The sequence below is a fragment of the Mastigoproctus giganteus genome, chromosome 14 (assembly GCF_048544385.1).
Source record: "Mastigoproctus giganteus isolate SK-2022 chromosome 14, ASM4854438v1, whole genome shotgun sequence".
NCBI classification, from domain to species: Eukaryota; Metazoa; Arthropoda; class Arachnida; order Uropygi; family Thelyphonidae; genus Mastigoproctus; species Mastigoproctus giganteus.
In genome coordinates, this window is record NC_143588.1 from 121,840,496 (window position 1) to 121,861,327 (window position 20,832).

Sequence of the window (20,832 nt, forward strand, 5' to 3'; positions counted from 1 at the left end):
GTGATGTCCCTCAATACGATACGCCTAAAAGTCGTTGAAGCGCCTAAAACTGTTCAACAACAACACCTTAAAAATAAGAAATAAAAAATTGTAGTTCCTCACTGGGTTCACTGGGACGTTTCGTTCTTTCGGAGTAAGTTTTCATTTATGCAACCAAAGGCAGCAACAACACACCAAAAATCTGGAAGAGGGAATCGTATTTAAAACTTTGTGAGATGTTTTGTGAATGAAATTGGAACGATAAATCAGAGATCGACCCTGCGATTACACAATGACTTTATTGGTATCAAGTAAGAGCGCTAAAGAGCGCGTGAAGAGTTTTCGAAGTTGCGCGATTAGAGCTCGGTCACTCTTCCAAAAAATAACAACAGGTCTGTTTCCTTCTCGACGATATACAAAAGGAAAGGGCGATTAGCGGTAACACTCAAAGGAGGAAATGTTGCAGACCGTTTGCGTACCCCTACTCCAGTGACTGCTGCGGCCTCGCTGCCTTCCTCGTTCACTTCGATGACCGTTTCGTGGCAAAATTCTGAAAGCTTCAACGGTTTCTCGCTGATTCCGCTCAGATCGGCAGTGTCTGAAAACGCGCTCACCACTCCCATCCGATTAAGGACACGGCCCAGTTTAATGTCGTTGGTCAGATTAAACCTGGGGATCTTAAGTACGTCGATTTTCGTTTCGGTGAGGGAGTCCCTGACCTCATTTACGATGTCCAGTGACAGTCGCTGCTCCACTGCTGGAAGCCCATCCACGCAATGAGGCAACAAAATCCACATCGAAGTGTTGTTCCCCTCGTACGGCAACTCCACCACCTGGAAGCCGTACTCCTCCATGTTTGCGTAACGGAAGGATTCTCCGGTCATTTTCATCATCGGAACAAGACTGTCCTCAGTGGTCACTCCGTTGTTGTGGAATGCTTCTTCCACCGTATCACTTCGATTAAATTCCTTTGTCCACGAGCCTTTGAAGTACACGGCATTCACAAGCACAGCCACCGTCACTGTACTCAGTTGATCTATGAGATTTTTTATTTTGTCATTCGTTTTGTTTGCGACCCATGCATTGATCTCTTCGACAGCGCCTTCCGGATTGCGCTCAAAATCTGCATTATTGACTTCAGACCCGTACCACGAGATGATCCCTTGTATATATTGGGAGAGAATTGGGAAGTCATCTTGAACGAACAGAGCGTTGGCTATTTCGAGCAGGTATTCTTCACTTTCTGGAATGAGTGCTTCCAGCAGGTCGTGGAAACCTTGGTGCACCTCTTCGTCTGATAGGCCAACAGTGTCATATCCCATGGTTCTTCGAATTTCTTGTGCAGTGGATCCTCTGGCTCCATAAAACAGTATGCCGAATGCAACCTCGATACCGAATGAGGAATAAAAGAGGTTCCCCGGCTCAGTGGACAGCTGCTTATGAAGGTTAACTGCGAATGTATTGGATGCGGTCGCCACCTTTTCGGTTAAGATGGATCCTGTGACGTCAGACATAGAGAAGGTGATGCCCACGAGGAAGATCAGGAGATGGGACATCTTGGGAGCCGTACCTGGAATGACAAAGAAAAACATTTAGGGTTACTCGAAAACAATCTGATTAACCGACTCGCATTATTTTCTTAAATTGTATGTTCTTCAGTCGGTTCCAAGAACCTCAGGTTTTTCGTCTGCCTGGTCTGGAGACGAAAAACCTGAAGTTCTTGGAGAAAAATCATAGAACTCTTACATGAATAATTTAGCCAGTTGGAAAAAAAAAATTCCTCAACAGGATTCGAACCCCCAATTTTTGTATACGGCATCGGGATGGCAAGGATCAAAACCACCGTTTTACTTGTGAGGTCCATCGGGTTGTTAAATGCCTCGTATGCTTTTAGCACGCAGCATACGTAGCAGTCCGTGCACGAGATGAGGGAGGCGGTCCAGACTCGTGGGTATTCCTCATCCTCGATTCTCGGTGGAGAAGAAAATTGGACATCACTGCGGTTTTCAGAGAGGGAGATTGTTGTAGAAACAGGTGTTTAGCGTGGAACACTGGTTGCGCAATTCCACTTACACAAACTCATCCACACCGGTTTGACGGTGGCCCATCCGTGGCGACTATTCCCTGTCTGAGTGCGCATGAGCGGGACTGTCCTTTTTTGAAAATCCGAATGTGACCGTTGATAGCCGAATTTCGAGAAAACGGTTCCGAATCCCCGATAATAAATGAGCGTGCAGTGGGGGGAAAAGTTACCCATTTTAGCAATATTTGACAACATCACTGGACTAAGATTGCACGAATATTAGGGGAATGAATGCGAATTAAAACTATTTGCGTTGCAGATAACCAAACAAGTTTACTTTATATATAAAAGAGATAAATCAATTTTACATTTCTTAAGGTCAACTTAAATAACTGCCACGAATAAGAATTATTTACAAACTGAAATGGCAGAATTAAAGAAATAAAATTTGGGATCAATTTTAGCAGCACGAGTCAAGGGCGAACGTGTCCCAGCTCCGTCGCCGTAGCCGAGTGGTCACATGCGAGTGTGCATAAGCACACGTGTGTGCTTATGCCCACACGTGTCAAGCAGTCAAGCATTTATCAGTGAAGCCCATGACTGCTAAATACCGTTCTGTTTCTTGTATTATCTGTACCTTGTGAACTCCTCTGACCGTTTGTTCATCCCGGAGTACAAACACAAAATTTATTATAAAATATTTAAGGGCAAAGGGCCTCGTGCTACGAGGTGCGATGACTAAAATATAGGTTACTGCAAATGCATCTTTTAACATTTGGTTATGATATGAATTATAACCCAAACGATGGCTGCGTTAAAATGATGGTTTTGCACTGACCTATAGTATGTTAGGATCCAGTACTCTACCCCGAGTAATTTGATGAAGTGGGTTTTGGGCGCTCAGGACCTGATGGTGGAGAAATATAATGGTATGGGATAAAGGCAGCGCTGGATACATCGGATAATGAGCTGAGGGTGGGACATCTACTCCTGCCAGCTCTTCACGTAGCAGCCACAACGGTCTTCGTTCTGGTAGCGCTTAGATGCTGCTGAAATGTGAAGCCCTCATCCCACGTTAAGCCTAAGTCCTTGTGATAACCACTTTTCTTACAGGTTCCCCTGCGATATAGGAATCTACATCGCGGAGGAATTCATTAAGACATTGTTTGTAAAGGTCATTTGGGCTGATTTAGCGTGATTAAGTCCTAAACTGATTGAATCTAGATACATTTCTAGTGGCTTTTCATTGGCCAGTTCATTGATGGTAGCTGCTTCATCTCGATTAGGTGATGTTATGCGCACTTTAATGTCATCCGCATAAAACAAAAAGTCCTGTTATGATGCAAGGAAGGTTCAGGGCTGCAACGAACAGTAAGAGGAAAGGACCCCTGTCTGAGGAACTCCTCTAGTGACCCATATTGATAGTTTTGATGAGTGATTAGAATCTGTCTAGATTTTAGAATTGCTTCTAAAATTCGTAGAGCATGACCACTCAAGTTGAAATAGTTCTCGAAGATATGCATTAATGAATCAATACTGACACGTTCATCTGCTGCTTTTACATCGAAGAAGACGACATCAAGTTCCACTTGGCAGCCGAGGGTTCCCTATTCGTGTAAGTAGGACACGCAGGTTGGTACTAGCAGACCTGCCTTACATTACCGTGTGGAGGTAAGGAGGCCTGTAATAGAAGCAGATTAGCGCTGGTTGAATGGCCTCAAATAGTTTCAGGAATCCACAGCTGATGGCGATTGGCCTGTAGCCCTTGGGTCCCCTCGGATGGGTACTGGGCGCACAAAGTACGTGTTCCAGATTTCTGGGATCAGCTGGTGACGATTTGATTAAAAATATTCACCACAATATCAACCGTGTAGATACTGCACAGTTGCAGAATGAAAAGCGGAAACCCGTCCGGACCCAACTAGGGACTTTAGCGGTAGCTTATTTCCGATCTCCATCAGTTGGTCTCTCGAGATTGTCGAATGAGTGAATACTAATTGCTCGTTGACCCTACCTCTGAAAAGACGGACTGATTATGCTGACGATAACGCTCATTGGACCGCACGAAGGTCAATTTTGTCCATTCCATGAAGGTCTTCTCATCCATTGTAAACTGTTTTCGAGTAAACGCGTCTATTCTGGTTGAGTGCCACATTGCTGAATAATCAGTTTCCTGTGAGCCATTCTTTTTTGTCTTAATAATAAAGCTCTTTCCCTTTTATAGGTGGTGAGTTCCTGTTGATTATTAGTCCTTTCTCATCGTCGGTAGGCCTTTTGCTTGCAATGAAAGCGAGTTTCATATCAGAATTGAACCATGGGGACGTTTCCGATGTGATCTGAACTTGTTTTGATGTCCCAGCCAGCGCTTCTTGTCCGAATTCTTCAGCTAAGCAGGATAACGCTTTCCTCAGAGATCGGAGGGAGAGTATATAGATTCTGCCAGTTAAACTCTGTTAGGCATTTATCAATTATTTCAAGATTGTTTTTGTCGTTAATTGTCGTGTAGATTTATACGAGAGTGGTTAGTTTCATCTAGTGTTTGCTCCCAGCAAGATTTCGCAAGCGATTGGCATATGGTCTGACTGCAACGTAAAGAAGAATGACGTGATATGCATAGTGTCCAAATTGTGATAGAGTAGATGTAAGGTATTATCGCCTCTAGTTAGGATATGTACCAGTTGTGTTAGCCCTACCGTGTGAAGGACAGAATCAAGGATTCGTCTAGAATCCTGCTGCCTTTGCAGTGGCATATTAAAATCTCCTGTGACAACAGTAGGGATTGAAGAATCAAGGTTACAGATAAAACACGTGTGAAGTTCCGACGTGATGTGCTCAGTGTGGTCTGTGGGTAGGTAGATTACACGCTCTTGCACTTTATTTGTCTTCTTGGCAAGAGTTACATACAGGGCCTCAAAGATATCTGTTTGGTTTTCCCGATCAAAAAGTCATCCTAGGCTACACTATGGCTACACTTCCACCTCTCCTGGAGCCTCTTGAATTTATTAGAACATTGTACTGCATGGGTTGGGAGATAATATTCGGCTGATTCCCCTCAAGGAGCCATGTTTCGGTAATAAAAATTACCGAAACATGGTAATTTTTATTATCCAGATTACCGTCATCCAGATGAGTCGAGCTCATCTGGATGACGGAGAGACGGTGATGTCTCAAGTTTGTTCTCAAGGTTTGTGACATTTTGCGTAAACAATTTGGCTGACATCTCGTCAATGGCTGCACTATCCATTTCTGCTGGTTGCTATGCAGATGAGCTATCCAGGCGTCTGGCAGTAGGAGACTGATAATGTCCCTCCACATAAGGCTTTAAATTTTTAACCGTACTAGCTAAGTATTCCAAATGAGCAGTAAATGTAAATGGATCATCCAAAACAACTCCAAGATATTTAATCTGAGGAAGAAGAGGTATCTGTTTATTATCAATAACTATCTTCGGTGGACGATTGTAATCAAGCTTACCTTTCGTAAGCATCATCACTGTTTTAGAAGGAGAAATCTTGAGTTTGTTATTCGAAGCCCAATGAGCAAGACTGTTCAACACTACTCCAATTTTATGTTCAATTTGTTGTCTGGATTTACCCTCTACCAACAAAACCAAATCGTCCGCAAAAGCTATCTTATGACACTCAGGCTTATCAAAGGCTAAGCACAAGTTTAAAACCAAGTTCCAAAAAGCTGGACCCAACTCCGATCCCTGAGGACATCCGCGGTTTTTAACCCTCTCATATTTCATATGCTGGGACCTTTCAATGAATTTCCTGTCACTTAAATAACTTCTCATTATTTTATAAGCATATCCGGGCATTTTACTAATCTTAATGCTAATAGAACCAAACAGTGTGGAATGCTCCTACGAAATCAACAAATAAGGCCACCACATACTCGCTATTAGATCGCTTACTGAAATTCATTAAATCATTGACGGCGTCCTCAGTAGAGCAACCTCCTTTAAAACCATACTGAAACTTGAATTCGAAATTACTATCCAAAAACAAAGATTCCAATCTTTGTATTAATTTTTCAAAAATTTACCTAAATTTGCGAGAAATGAGATTGGACGAAACCCCCCTGGGATCAGTTAAAGGCTTTCCCGGTTTCTGAATCAACTTCAATAAATCAATCTTCCAAAATGAGGGAAAAATCCACTCAAGAAAACATTTATTAAATGCATTTAATAACACATCACGACACGACTGTGTGGCTCTAATTATGCAATTATTTTCAATTTCATTCAACCCTGGGGTCTTATTTATATTTAACTTAGAACACAAAGCCATTAACTCACATAAATTGAACAAGACTCTGTCCTTAGGAACCCTGAAAAGGTCTATCTTCCCCGCCCAACTATAGCCTGATACGCAGTATCCTGTGCTTCACAGTCAGCTAAAAATAACGGATCAGCAACAGACTTGATACCAATCAGAGGGTTCCATATCATCACTTATGACAGTACTTATCAGATTATTAATATTTAACTTGTTTCTACATATTTTAAATAATAAACCCCATGGATCATTATTTATGAGAATAGATTGCCTTATGATACTGTTTCCTTTTAATTCTAAAAAGTTCCCTAACCAGGGCCTCAGCCATACCCCGACTTCTCAATCTCTGATACCATTTCCTCAGATTAAACATCTCTGATCTGAATGAAGATCAGACCACCGTGGTACATTGTATGCCCTGTCTCGTCTCCTTCTTGCAGCAAAGCTGAAGGGATTACGCATAACTGATTGAACAAAATATAAACTAACTCAAGTGCATTCAATTTATAGAAACTGGGTTTAACTTCGTTTGTAATATTAGTCCTAATTAAACTATCAAATGTATCCTAATTATGGCGACCTCTACAAGTTCGCATTGGATAAAAAATACAGGCAGAACTTACTCCATCCACTTCCTTCTCAGGACCGCGTCACAGGACATTAGAATCTGCTCCCAAGGACTTGTCCATCACTGCTGGATCCATCACCACAATGTTCCAACTTTCTGCGCTTGCTCAAATGACTCGAGCACTGTAAAAGGACTGCTCCCTGAAGAATAATTTAACTTGATGACATGCTGTTGTGAAATATTTTCATATGTAAATTTTTCAATTTTTTTCCAGTGTTTAAACCTACTCTTGTATAATTAGCAATAATATTGTATTTTTTCTTCTATCTCATCCTTCTTTATTGCATTGTATTAGCCTTCACTGTAAACCCCTGGCTTGTAGCCTAGAAGGGTATTGTGTACGGGTGTGCCTTTTGTATGCAATAAAGAGTTCTTCTTCTTCTTCTTATAAGCCCGGCTCCTCGTGCCAGTGCAAGGGCAGCGGGCAACAGTTGTCCAGGTGATGGCTGCTCTCCTGTGGTAAAGAGGCCTGACATAAACGACACCACAGTACATTCACTAACACATCAAAACACAAACACAAAGACTGGGATTTATCCCGCAAGAATCTCTCATAAAAAGCAGTATTTCTCCCCAAGACAACATATTGCAGCAGGCGCTTGGTTTCATCTTGTTGGTGAGGTTCCAGACAAAACTCAACTCTATAAAAAGATCAATAGCATGTTGAGAGTGTAGGACCATATCTATTGCAGCAATTCAGGTGTTGGCCGGGCGGGGCCGTTCCTTTGGACTTGTTCCTGATCTACCGAGGACTGTGTTATCGGATTAAGAAGAAGATTCGTTTCATAACATTACAATGGATACTCAGGCAGATATTAAAAGGGAAAAGAAGCGGTGTATAAAGGAGATAATTAACCAATGGCAAACGAGATGGGACACTGGAACTGCGGGAAGGGTGACAAATTTATTTCTTCCTGGGGTGACGTTTCTCCTTGATAAAAGGGTAGCTGAATGGTTTATGCCTGGATTGGAGTTGCTATATATTATAACAGGCCATGGCTCATTGAATGAGAAACTATTTGCTGTGGGATTAACAAATACTGAATTGTGTTTTTATGGAGCCAAGGAAAATTGGATTCTCATTTTGGGTGAATGTAATATTTATGACAGTGCACGATCTACAATCAGTGATCACCTGGTGAATGTGATTCCTGGATAGCAGTTTCATCTCTTGATGGAACGAGATAAACTTCAGCTGTTACAAACCTTTGCTAAATCTGCATTTGATCTAAGAAAAAATATGCTTCCACGATTAAGAAATGGTTTAACTTTGGATAATTAACCGGGATTAACGTGCTGTTTGTAATTACAGTTGGCGAGATTTTGTATTTATTTTATTTCAATTTTTTATTATTTTTATTTTTTTATTCTTATTATTTGTATTTTATTTTTTAACTCTGGAGCGGCCCCCCAGAGTTGTGTTTTTTTTTATTTTGTCACATAAACTGAGACCCAAGGCGTCCCATCTACTGGAACTGGCCCACCTTCCCGTGGTGTGGACGAATATATGTGGAAGCAGCCTTCCCGGAGATCGCTGCTTCTAGGTAGCCAAGAGGCCAAGACATCACAACAACACAACATGAATAAAATACATGAATAAAATACAGAATCTGTTAAAACCTACAGTAATACGAGGCTGATTTGAACTAACGTTCTAGGAGCTGCCCTAACAATAACACATGTCCACATCAAAACTCACACTAATTCACGGGTCAGGTCCATTTTACAGAGTTCTGTATTTCAGCACATTCATACCAGGTGGAAATGAATTATTTCTGAGAGCCACCATAGACCGAGCACACATACACGTCTCCATATTTCTGCTTATCCCCCCGGTCTTCTACTTCCTCACCCACTCTTTTGTAACTGTGTACGTCAGCCCTCAGTCCAAATCTAACTCGATATCAAAATTCAAATCAATCTTTGAACTCTTCCGCCTGTTTCTTCTAGTAATGAAGCGATGATGTCCCACCCACCCATTTTTGTTTGCTTTTTTTAGGTCCCACCCACTGAAATCTCCGGAAACTAGGTGGCAGGGCGTGCCAGAGTGCTGAATATAAATCTACTGCGTACACTGACTCGCCTCCGAGAAGAAAGTGTGGGCAGCGGGGGGGGGAGGGTCCCACTAAGGGCCCAACGGCTGAATGGTCAAAGATACAACACACCATGACACTACACAACAGGACACTGCCCACATACTTTTTGTAAATCTCTGGCTTTCGCAGAATACTGTGTCACACAAGCAGAGGGTATAATGGGAAGATAGGGAAACCCCAGGGGGAGGTAGTGACGATGGTAGTGGTATCACGAGATGGCGATGATTGAGTTGCTGGTCTGGACTGGAGATAGAGCTGGAATAGGAGTAGTTCCTGAAATTGGGGCACTACTGATGATTTGTCCACGTCTGGCAAAGGCTTTATGTGCGAATTCTTGCGGAAGGTGAAACTTTTCTTTGGAGTCGAAGAGAGAAAACTCATTGCCTGGGGAGAATGGTTGACACAGAGTAGACAGAAGCTGACGAAGATCCAAGTAATATGGACAGGTGAAAAGATCATGCTGCCAGTCTTCTGGGTTGCCATAGTTACAGAGGGGTGAATGAGACAGGTTAAACATAGCAAGATTAGCACGAAGGGAACCATGGCCAGTTAGAAGAAAAAAAGTGCGGACGCTCGGAATGAACCATTTTAGAATTGACTTTTGTAAGGCAAAGGACACAGATGGAAGAAACTTTCTTGCGACCATACCTTTTCAAGAAGCAGACCACCGATCTTGCCAGAGTTGAACCAAGTGGCTCCAGCAACCAGTTTTTTCGGTTTTAGGATCGCAGTGGATATTAACAGTGAAGTCTAAAAAGTCCACTGGAAGTCTAAGCAAATAGCAAAAACCTCGATAAGCGATTTGGAGATCCAGAGGTAGGCAACCGTTTAAAACCTGGAGCGCAGCTGTCGAAACAGTGCGATAGGTACGGCTCATCATGAGCATACGTCTTTGGATAGAGGAGAGTTTCTTTTGAATGTATACGAAAACCAGGCGCCAACGCCATAAGTACAAATCGGGACAATCACCACTTTGTACAAAGGACGAAGGTTATGATGGTTAATACTCCAGGATTGATGCGAAAGATGGACAGGCATAGACGTATACTTGGCTATTTTATCAGGAAGGTGCAAGACATGTTTCGGAAAGTTGAACTTACGATCTAGAATGATACCCAAAAATTTATGTGAGTCAACCATGGAGAGAAAACGACCAAAAAGATTAACTTTTTGGTCGGCATATGAAATGAGAAGCTCATTCATAAGCAGCGGAGGAAGATGTTGATGGCACAAAGAAACAGAGAGAGAGAGAGAGAGAGAGAGAGAGAGAGGATGTGCCCCGCTTCAAGAGTCCCAAGATATTCTTTTCATAAACCCAATCAACTAAGCTCACCAGCTATTACAGGGGATCGTCTAATGTGCAGATACCTCAACTTGTAACGCATAAAAGTTTTCGAAAAGATTAAGAAGAATCAGATAAAGCCCTCCCCCATAGTGACCGAGTACATGAGAGGGTGAAGGTGGCCTTTGAAACCGTATAATCATCAGAGAAGACATCAGATTATTGTAAAAATATTTTTTCTCTACAATATAGATGGCAGAAGCGGGCTAGTACAATATACGAGATCAAAATAATTTTATAATTCATCTACAGTAAAAGGAGAAGCAAACATACCACGAAACAATTCTTCTGCCTGAGTACCAAGACTCCCCGAAATGCAAAATTTATAATAAAATCAAGAAAAAAAAAAACGGAAAAGCCACTCTCACTCGCAGCAGCGTTCTTCTTGTTGTTGTCGTACAGTTTTAGGAGCATCAGCAACCAAGGTCATGTTACTCCGTGTACGCTGTCTGTAAATTGCGTGGATTCCGTAGTCGATTTTCTGTTTTCTGAACGAAAAACCCGTGCGGGAGAGAAAACCATGGTACACTTGTCTGAGATCGACTAACTCAGCCACGTCGTGAAAAGGCCAATAAAAATTCGTCCCTTCATCAACGAGTCTCGAACTCAGGCCTATTGTACCCGTGGGGAGGACGGTGATCGAACCAAATCTGCTTCGCACGAAAAGCGACTGCGCGAGCAGTGGTTTTAATCATCGTGGTTGCGACGAGCAGCCACAGGCAAACTCCGAATTTAGGTACATACAGAGAGAAAGGGCCATTGTCTGTTTCTCTCAATACTTGAATCGAGACTCAGAAGACTGAGCAAGCAGTATTGGGCCTGAAGTCATTGTGTCTTCCAGAAAAATTGACCTCCCATTGACCTCAAGTCGTAAAGGTCTGGGTCCAGTCTTGTTTCATGGAACTTTTGGGGATTTTCTCACCACAAGCACGTTAGTCGGTGTCTGACCACGAGTGCACGGGTTTTACTTTTCATACACGCTGGTCACGGAACGGGAGCAATTTACAAAAGGGATTCACCACCGCCTCGTGCCCTTAGTTATCTGGACACTTATGATTCCATCAACACAAAAAATTAACATAAACAGTTCATGAAATTGCAATGATGCTCGAAAATGATGCTGTGAATTGAACTTTTCCCGTTTCCATTGTACAAAGTATATTAGTCTACCATTTATTTTTATGTTTGTACAACCTTTACTCTGTTATACACTTTAACTGGGCGAATGCCTGTTGTGTATATTATATGTTAAAAAATAAATAAATAAATAAAATGTGTCAATAATTCTGAATCTCGAACTCAAAAGAAAGCAGATCTGAAATGCGTTGCATTACGTGAATTTTAAAAATTGAATTCCTAAACACTTCTGACATTCTCGTGACATTCACAGAAAGAAGAGAAATGGAAGGAAAACTGGTGTCTTACCGTTGTTGCTGGAAAGGGATCGAACGCGACTATTATTCGTGCAGGCTGATGTCAAGTGTCTCCCAGCAATGAATCATCCGAAGAGAGGCTGCTTTAGATTCGCGCTACGACTGCAGTTTCCGGTGTTGGATAATGGGAGTGCGAGAAATACACGACTTTTGTGGAGTCTAAAGGAACCACGTGGTTCCGTCATTCAGCTCTCTTGTTTTGGTTATTTCTACAGCACCCCCATCGAATATCAATTTATTATCTTGTACACTACAACGCACATTGCGCCAGAACACCCCTTTCAAAATGTGGATCTCATGAAGCGTGAAGAGATGCAAGAAAGGAACATCTGTTTCTGAGATTTGGGCAAACAGATCCACCATGAATTAACAAACATTAGGATTGGCATTCGTTATCTTTCATGTTCTGTTAAAGAGAGGTTTGTTCTATTGTCAAAGTGATTCGGCTTTTGCCACAAATGCGTTATTGAACCGAATTCGAACATCCACCGAGTTCATTTAAATTTAAAGTTGAATTAAAATCAAATTTTCCTTTAAAATGCCCCAACACGACGAACAAAATCCCGCACCAACCCTCACTAACCTTCATTAATCTGGCCTTTACACAGTTTCCTATTTGTCACATTGCTTGAATCGGAGTTGGATTGAGGGGGGGGAGAAACCCTGAGTCATTACAATTAAATCACCATGCACTAAGCTCTTGGCTTGTTCCGGGGTTCCATCCTGTCGAAAAGTTGCACCTGAAATCTACAATTAAATTTCAATAAAAGTTAAGTTAACTAACCTTACAGTTAAAAAATGTTATAGCAAAGGCTTAACAAATTAATTAATTAATTATGTTAACTAACCTGTTAGTTAAAAGTGGGCTAGATTAACTTTTTATGGGTCAGTTTTTCACAGTATTCGGTCCCGAAGGAGGGGCTCGCGGTGCTTTGCTGTGGCTGAGACCGATAATCTCACCTACTTGGTGAAAAATTGGTGTTATTGGGTGGATTCGAGCAGAGGCATTTCCACTGAGCGTGGCACTCGGCTCAGCCAAAATAGGAAGCTGCAATCTCGCAGTTGTTTCTATCACAAAGACTTCAGTTTGCAAATTGAAACTCTCGGAAACCAGAACTGCGAGGACACCTTACGTTAAGTGGTTAATACTCTGAATGGATTCATTTACCACCTCAATATTGATGGTATTCTTACTCTAGCTCTGTTTCACTCATGGAAGGGGGCGTAAACTTAAATTTAAGAAGCACAGCAGTAGGATTAACGTGCGAAAATTGCACTGGTATTTCGAACAAACTTCGATCTGGTGTTGTGGAAGTGGGTAGTTTGAGGAAATTTAAGAATTAATTAGATTAATTAGACGTACTATTAGAGGAGATGGACAAGTTTATGCTTGTCCATCTCCAAGTATAAATTACAATCTAAAGCAGTAATTGTAGCGTAATTTGAAGTGCGTCGTCAAAGACGCACTTTTTGAAAATTTTAAGAACAAAAATGAAATTAAAAGTACTCTTCAGGATCCGCAATTCTCTCGAAATACTGTGATGCGACGCATCGAAAAAATGAGTAAATACTCATTTTAACAACTGCGTGCTCAAATTGCTAATTGTGTGTCCTTCTCTTCGCAACTGGATGAATCTACAGACATCAGTGATTCAGCTCAATTGCTCGTTTTTATTCGTGTGGTTTTCGATGATTCTGGCAATAGAGAAGAACTGTTGGGTATGGTTTCGTTAAAAGAAAGAACAAGAGGTCTTGATGTGCTCAGCGCATTCAAAAATTTTATTGAAAAAATTAAATTACCACTATTTAAGTTCGTATCAATAACAACAGATGGAGCCAAAGCAATGACAGAGCATCTTAACGGATTCATCGCATTGTACCAAAAGCATGATGCATTCCCAGATTTTTTGAGTTCCCACTGTATTATTTTTTGAGTTCCCACAACTGTTAGCCAGCAAAGATTAAATACTAAAAGTGTTATGGACATCGCTTTCGGAATCGTGAATTCCATCAGAGGACAATCTCTTCAAAGGAGACTTTTCAAAATGGGACTCGATGAAAATGAACCAGATCTGATATTACACGCAGATGTGAGGAGGCTGAGTCGAATAAGTTTCTACAGAGATTTCGAAATTTTCTGAATAAAATTAAAAAAATTATTGATCAAAGGGGAGATGATTATCAGCAGCTACAAGATACGGAGTGGATGTGTGGTCTGTCTTTTCGTCAATCTGCCTTTTTCGTATTTGAAACCAACAAAGAATCGCTGTACTCTTACGAATGAATGACTGAAGCTCTACCCAAGAACGCAAGAATGAAATTCTTGAGGTGGTAGATCGCGACACATTTTGAAGAAAGAAAGGAGATCGCATCATAAATTAAGTTTGCCACCCCTGCTCTAGAGTTTTCTTTTTGTGGGGCTTAAGGTGTAAGTGTGGTCGCAGCGGGAGGCAAGAGTCAGGTTGATCTCTTCTCGCCTTCTTCGGTTTACTTCTAATCGCCCCGTTAATCAACCGCACTAGAATGAGGACGTTTCACACGTGTAGGCGTGTTAAACGAAGTGCAGCTCAAAACAAAGTACAATACAGTTATATCACAATACACGAGGAAAATCTAGATGGAAACAAATAATTTTATAAACAGTAATATGATCAAGTATTGAGTTGATCGTTGTTCATTGTTAATAAAGCCATCTTCATGTCAGATGGTGTTGTTGGCTTGCGGCATTCAGATAAGCTTCGAGAAGAAGGATCTGGAACAGAAAAGTACAATTCCAGGACGCAGCGTCTGTATTCCCTGTCACAAGCAAACTTATTAAGGTCAGCATCCAATGACTGGGCACATGAAAGTAGCTGAAAAGGCAAAAACCTGTGGGATGGAGACCGTTGCGGTGTGGGCACAGAGTTGGAGTCGCTCTTAGGGAAGTCCGAGGGACTCTCCAAGAGCACATGTCCCAGAATGATGGTGCCAAAATATTGACAACGATCAATTTAATAGTCGTGGTAAGGTGTTTCATCCTAATCACAGTCTGGAGCAAGTGAATTTTTATCGAATTGGCCATTTCAGTTGTCCTTAACTAGGGCGGAAGTTTATGTTTGTTTATGGCCCATTTTAAGAGACAAAACTCAGCAGAAAAGACTCACTTGATCGTGCGAGGGACACCGGATGCCCATACCGCTGCAGCATATGAAAATGGAAAGTATACCGTGGTTTTTATATACTTTCTGGTAGTTGTGATTTCATTAATGTAATGTAAATGCTGTTTGGAAATCCATCGGAGTCCAGCTGACACGGTGAGCAGCTTGTCCAACACTATGTCATTCTCCTATCCTCATCAAAAACAACCCTGAGATCAGTGGCTTATTGACGATGGTAGAAAAACTGCTGCCTCGTTCCTAATGTACTCTATGAGCACGATTTCATTATTTCTTGTGGCACTCCAGCAACACGTGACTGATAGCGCCACAATTGCAGACCGATCTCAGTCATATCAGAAATATGATTGGATCGGTCAGTTAAGCATAAATGGTGTTAAACAGGGTTACTGAATATCAACAAAAACATTTTTCTATCCACGTTTGTTGTAAAAGGAACCTTCACCCTGATCCCCAGTTAAAACTTTAAGGGAAAACTGTGCCTGTCAGTGCACAAGCAAAATTTGTAGGATTAGCATTAAACCTGTGGTTCAAATTTCTCGAAAAATCAAATCTTCAAATAAGATTTTCCGGCATTAAAAAATTCAAAGTACTGCGAGTTATATGAGCAACGTCATGGCAAGTAATATACATATACTCGCATGTACTCTTCCCCGTTTATATCGAAACGTTTTCCGGTCTAAACTGCACTGCGCAGCTCTCTTGTAGATGATTTCTGCAATGAAAAGTGCTCTCTGGAAGGTAGATGGAGTTCACTCTAATGTGTCACATATAAAGTAAGGAGCCTTTCTCACATTACAGATGCACACAGCTTTGAGTTAGTTCATAGAGAACTCTCTCTTAAGATCAGACGTGAATATCCAGATCTGCAAAATATACTATTAAACTTCGGTCCATGCCAGGACATCCCACTTGAAAAGTTCTGTAGATTCACAGAGGGAAAAGTTGGATAAGGTACGCCAGAATAGCATCAGAACCTCAGGCATTCTAGTTGACGGAAATTAAGATTTGACCAAATCGATTTATCAGTGAAATACGTGCTGTGACCATGCGGTATACGTGTGAACCCTTGTCACATTCCCTCCATGGAAGGAAGAAAAAGAACGTTACCCACCTCGACTTGCTGTCCATCGCTCCCAATTTGCACACTTTATACCAATCTACACTGAACGCACAAAAACTGACAGTCGTGTGGGGTTGGCATCATTTTTGCCTGAAATACGAGATTATTCGTGCAGTGGAATCTTTACGGGATTAATAAGCAATTCAGCTAGCAATAGCAATAATCTGAGCAACCTAAGAAACATACACTGAGTGATCACTGAATTTTGAACACCCCTATGAAAACAGAATAATAATTACATTTTCTGTTTATACTCTTTAGTACTTCTGTTTAGTACAAGTTTTACTTTATAGTCAACAATTAAGTTGGCTTCTCTGCCAGAAAACAAAAAAAAAGGCCTGTAAACTTGTCTACAATTAAGAAAAGGAAGGGATGGTCATCTATAATTTTCTTCGGATATAGGCCAGCAGGTGTAGTCACCACTATGACAGTAACAGCAGCAGCCCCGCTGCCCCCCTCGTTCACCTCAACATTAGCTGCGTGGATCGCAACGGCCTGTTCGCTGATTCCGCCCAAATTGGCAGTCGCTGCAAAAACACTCGGAATTCCCATCAATTTGAGGTCATCGCTCAGCTCTTTTCTGTAGGTCAGATTAAACCTGGGGGATCTTCAGTATATCGATTTTCTCTTCGGTCAGGGAGTTTCTGGCCTCGTTTAGGAGGTCTAGTGAAAGCTTCTGCTCCAATGCTGGAAGGCCATCAACCCAATGAGGATGCAAAATCCACATTACGGTGTTGTTTCCCTTTACGGCAACTCCACCATGTATATGAATGTTATACTCACTCAGGTTTAGAAATCTCCGATTAAATTATTGTCTTTCGCAGATGACATTAGGAAATGTGCTATCCACGATGGTGCTCGACAACAATTTGGTGCTCGACAACAATCTACTTCTCTATGATTCAAAATGTACTCTGGTAACATACATGCGGACACAAGAAAGACAAGAGTTTTCATCCTAAAGAAACTAATAATCACTTCATCACACTCTGTCTCTTTCCGTCCACGTATTCGATAAAATTTTAAGAAAACTTATAAGGTTTTTGAATTCATCAACAGGTCCATTTAAACGTTTAATTACGCAGTTTACGCAGTACACTACCCTACCAATAATATAGAGACACTTACCTTTAGGCAAAAATGTGCTTTTATTGTGTCATTTAATATTTTGTGCTGAAACCTTTTGCTTTTATGACGGCCTTCAATCTTCGCGGAATACTCTCAACCAGCTTTTTTAAATGTCACGTGATATGTTGCTCCAATCGGCCTTGTTCTTTGGGCGATCTCGTCGTGCACGTACCCGATGATCGAGTACATCACAAAGATGTTCGATTGGGTTCAGATCAGTATTTTGGGCTGGCCAATTCAACCTTTTCACACCCATGTCCTCAAACCAGCCTGTTAGTACCCGAGAAGGATGGCATGGCGAGTTGTCTTACTGATGCAGGTATGGGCCTTCTCCGAATAATTGCCATAATATTGGAAGTGCATAATTATCCTGGTATTGCACAGCATTCATGGTTTTGTCGATAACAACTAATCAGCCCAAACAAAACCATGAGAAGTAGCTGCATACCGTGACACTGCTTCCACCGAATTCGTTGTTGGGAGAATACAGTCGGGAAGGAAGTGATCCTCTGCCAACCGCCTCACCCAGGAGTAGCCATCAGACTGCTAGAGTTCGAACCTAGACTCGTCTGTCCATAGAACTGTTTCCACTGCTCTACATTCCAGGATTCCCGCTCCTTCCATCATGTTAATCGGAGTCCAGCAATTGTTGAGGTGATCAATGGCTTGGGAACAGCTGCACGATCATTATAATCCATATAATGGAGAGTCCTTCGTACTGGTCTAGTGCTAATATTAATCCCAATACTCTAGTTGTGGGTTTGTGCGACTTCAGAGAATGGCAAATTAAGTTTTGCGCCCACAGTTCTTCGCACAGTTCTCATGTCTCATTCTCTTAGTTTTCGAGGTTTACCAGGCCGTTTTTTTGGCAGATTCAGTCCCCTTTCTCTGCCATTTAGAAATGACGTCATTAACCGTTGTTCTTGGCATCACCAGTGTAACTGTAATGTCTCGTAGAGAACGCTTACTTACGTGGCAGCCTAATATCATTCCGCATTGGGAATCTTTTAATTTTGTTGAACGTGCATGCCTACTTTTGCAATCTTTTGTTCGAAGCCCAGAGAGCATATTTGTGTTGCCTGCTTGGAACCTGTTTCCCCATCCATGAGGGGGTACCGGATATTAGTGGTAAGGCAGTGTACTTACTAGACATTTATTTGTCGCTAATATCTTGCAGATTCTGCGATGGATGTCACCATATGTGGATTCAAGTGTTGGAAAATATTTCACGAAAAAGTGCTAAATTTAGATGGAAAGGCCAGAAAATACACTTACTGGTTTCTCAATATTATAATAATAAATTGGTTAATTCTAAGGGATATTCGAAATTGTATTTTAATAAATCTGAACATGCGCACTATAAAAATGCAATTGCAGGGCGAAATTCATTCTGGGAATAACTTATCGAACCCAGAGATTCGCAAACCCTTTTGTTTTCGGCGACAACGGCAAATTCAAGGAATGAAAAAAGGTGGAGTGTCTTACCGATGCGATTGGAACAAGGTTGATTCTTGATGTGCGAGTATGACGAAGAAGAGATTAGAGTGCAATGCACACCGACCTTCCTTCAAACTGATGGAAAATGGTGGACAGTCGCCACTTGGATGAATCGTTTATGAGTTGACGGCTTTTGAAGAGAGAAATGGGACCACGCGACTTCCGTTATTGCAGTCCGCTTTAATTTATGTATTTCGAGGCCGCCCTCAGACATGATGAAATCGAGGTCGCATCAGATGACAATGACAAACAGGAAAACGAATAAAATAGAAAAACAATCGTAACAAGGCCACACAACCTGAAGAAAAGGGCGTCGGCAAACAGCGATGGATTCATTACTCAACTTCCTGCCGAAGTTCAGGAATGAATTCCAATAAGAGAAAAAGATGCTCCTGTACGCTTAAGTAAATGCAGAGGTTCCTAGATGATGCAGTGACCATTTCTTGCTTGGCCGGGCAGCTCTGCACACAAAGAGATGTTAATCATGGCGAGGTGTTAGCAGTTCGCATTTCATGCATTCGTTCTAATCAAAATTCAGGTAGGAATTTGTCTCACCAGCAACACCGTGAATATCGACCGAAAAACAGATTTCTTCTAAAGAAATATGAGGCGCAGTTGTGAGTTCACAAGGGGTTAGCGAGCTTTTTCCTGGGCATTGCTACGTCTGATTAACATATCTTAACGAATCTTTAAACGGCAATTAGTTGAGCCTCGATGTTAATTTCAATGATTTATTGTTAATTAGATGATGGTAAGAGGTGCATCTTGGGCCTTAATCGACTGAGTGACCCTTTTTGTACTGTGGAATATAAATTTAAGAAGGCAAGTATTCCGGGGATTTATTGTCGAAACTACAGTTGTTGGTGAATGTTCTTGAAGAATTGGGAAAAGTTAAAAAATAAATTTTCTTTCTTAACCGCTAAATACAGTGGTGTTCAAAGAAAGTGCATCAGCTATGAATTTCACATTTCTAACCATTTTTCGCGATGGGATGTTACATTAATGACACAAATAGAAAAATAAACAAAAGAGATTTATTAACAGTTAAGGCAGAGCTAAGTAATATTTGAAGGTGCTCTCAAAGTATTCAAAATGAGCATTTGCAACCAACATACAACAGTTTTGCTAAACACGACGACGAGAATTATGGCTGAAATGTTATCAGAATTTGCTTCAGTTTATCATTTTAAATGGAAAACAAAATGAAAAGTTCACCAGGTGCAAACTAATATTTAGTTGAACCGCCCACCTCTGGCCCTGATGACAGCAGCACACCGTCGAGGCATTGACAACACCAATTTCTGAAGATAATCAACTGATAGTTCGTGGTTCCAAACACCAATTATGAAGTTCACGAAGGGTCTTTGGTTTCTCTCTGGAAACTGCATATTCCACACGATGCAAACAGTTCTTTTTCCACAGGATTCAGGTCCGGGCTGTTTCCTGTCTACCTAACAGTTGTAATGAACCGTTTTTCCAAACATTTTTTTCACCAATAACTAAATGTAAACACATTACTGTCGAACCTCTAATGCATAAATTACGACAAAGTACACTGGTGTGCAGAACTTAGGGACAAGCACTATTTGTAAAGGTTACAACCACTAATTGTTTACTTAAGGTACTCTTTACTGATGAGAGTAGATTCAGTGTCAGCAGCGATTGTGGACGTCAGCTAATCTGGCTAGAGATTGGCACACGGTATCACCCCGCAAACATCACTGGGAGGGATCGACGTGGCGGTTGAGGTGTTCTCGTCTGGGGAGGCGTTATCTTGGATTTGGTAACGCCACACCCCATCATACTGCAGCTGTTGATATGTTTTTGGAAAGGGAGGACATTGTTCGTATGGATTGGCTTGCCTGGTTACGTTAATCTAAATCCCATTGAACACTTACGGGACGCTTTGGGGAGACTCCTAGCGGCACATCCACACCCACCAGAAAATGTTCACGAGCTGAAGATGGCGCTGACACAGGAATGAACGATGTTATCGGAAGAACTTATCAACAACATTGTTCTAAGTATGGACAGGCGGTGCAAAGCCTACATCGACATTGGAGGTGGCCATATCTCCTATTGAGGACCACCTCCTCCCTTTGTTCCATCTTTGGCAGTGATGCATCTGTATCATGGCAGCCAGTGCTA

The 20,832-nt window shown here is 41.5% G+C and overlaps 1 protein-coding gene across 3 annotated transcripts; it reads right to left on the bottom strand.

Annotated features, from left to right (window-relative positions):
* Positions 1-259: 259 nt before the first annotated feature.
* On the bottom strand, positions 260-18,777 carry LOC150075699 (intracellular coagulation inhibitor 2-like). 3 transcript variants are annotated; one of them, XM_090389193.1, is made up of 3 exons: positions 11,774-11,895; positions 6,906-7,050; positions 260-1,549 (listed from the first exon to the last, which is right to left on the bottom strand). In XM_090389193.1, exon 3 carries the CDS (start codon positions 1,533-1,535, stop codon positions 336-338), a length of 1,200 nt encoding a protein of 399 aa, XP_090245319.1. In that variant the 5' UTR covers positions 1,536-1,549; positions 6,906-7,050; positions 11,774-11,895; the 3' UTR covers positions 260-335. The 3 variants fall into 3 exon arrangements, with proteins under 3 accessions (XP_090245319.1, XP_090245318.1, XP_090245320.1); XM_090389192.1 differs by lacking the exons at positions 6,906-7,050; positions 11,774-11,895 and adding an exon at positions 18,673-18,777; XM_090389194.1 differs by lacking the exon at positions 6,906-7,050 and having other exon boundaries at positions 11,774-11,898.
* Between the last annotated feature and the right edge of the window lie 2,055 nt (positions 18,778-20,832).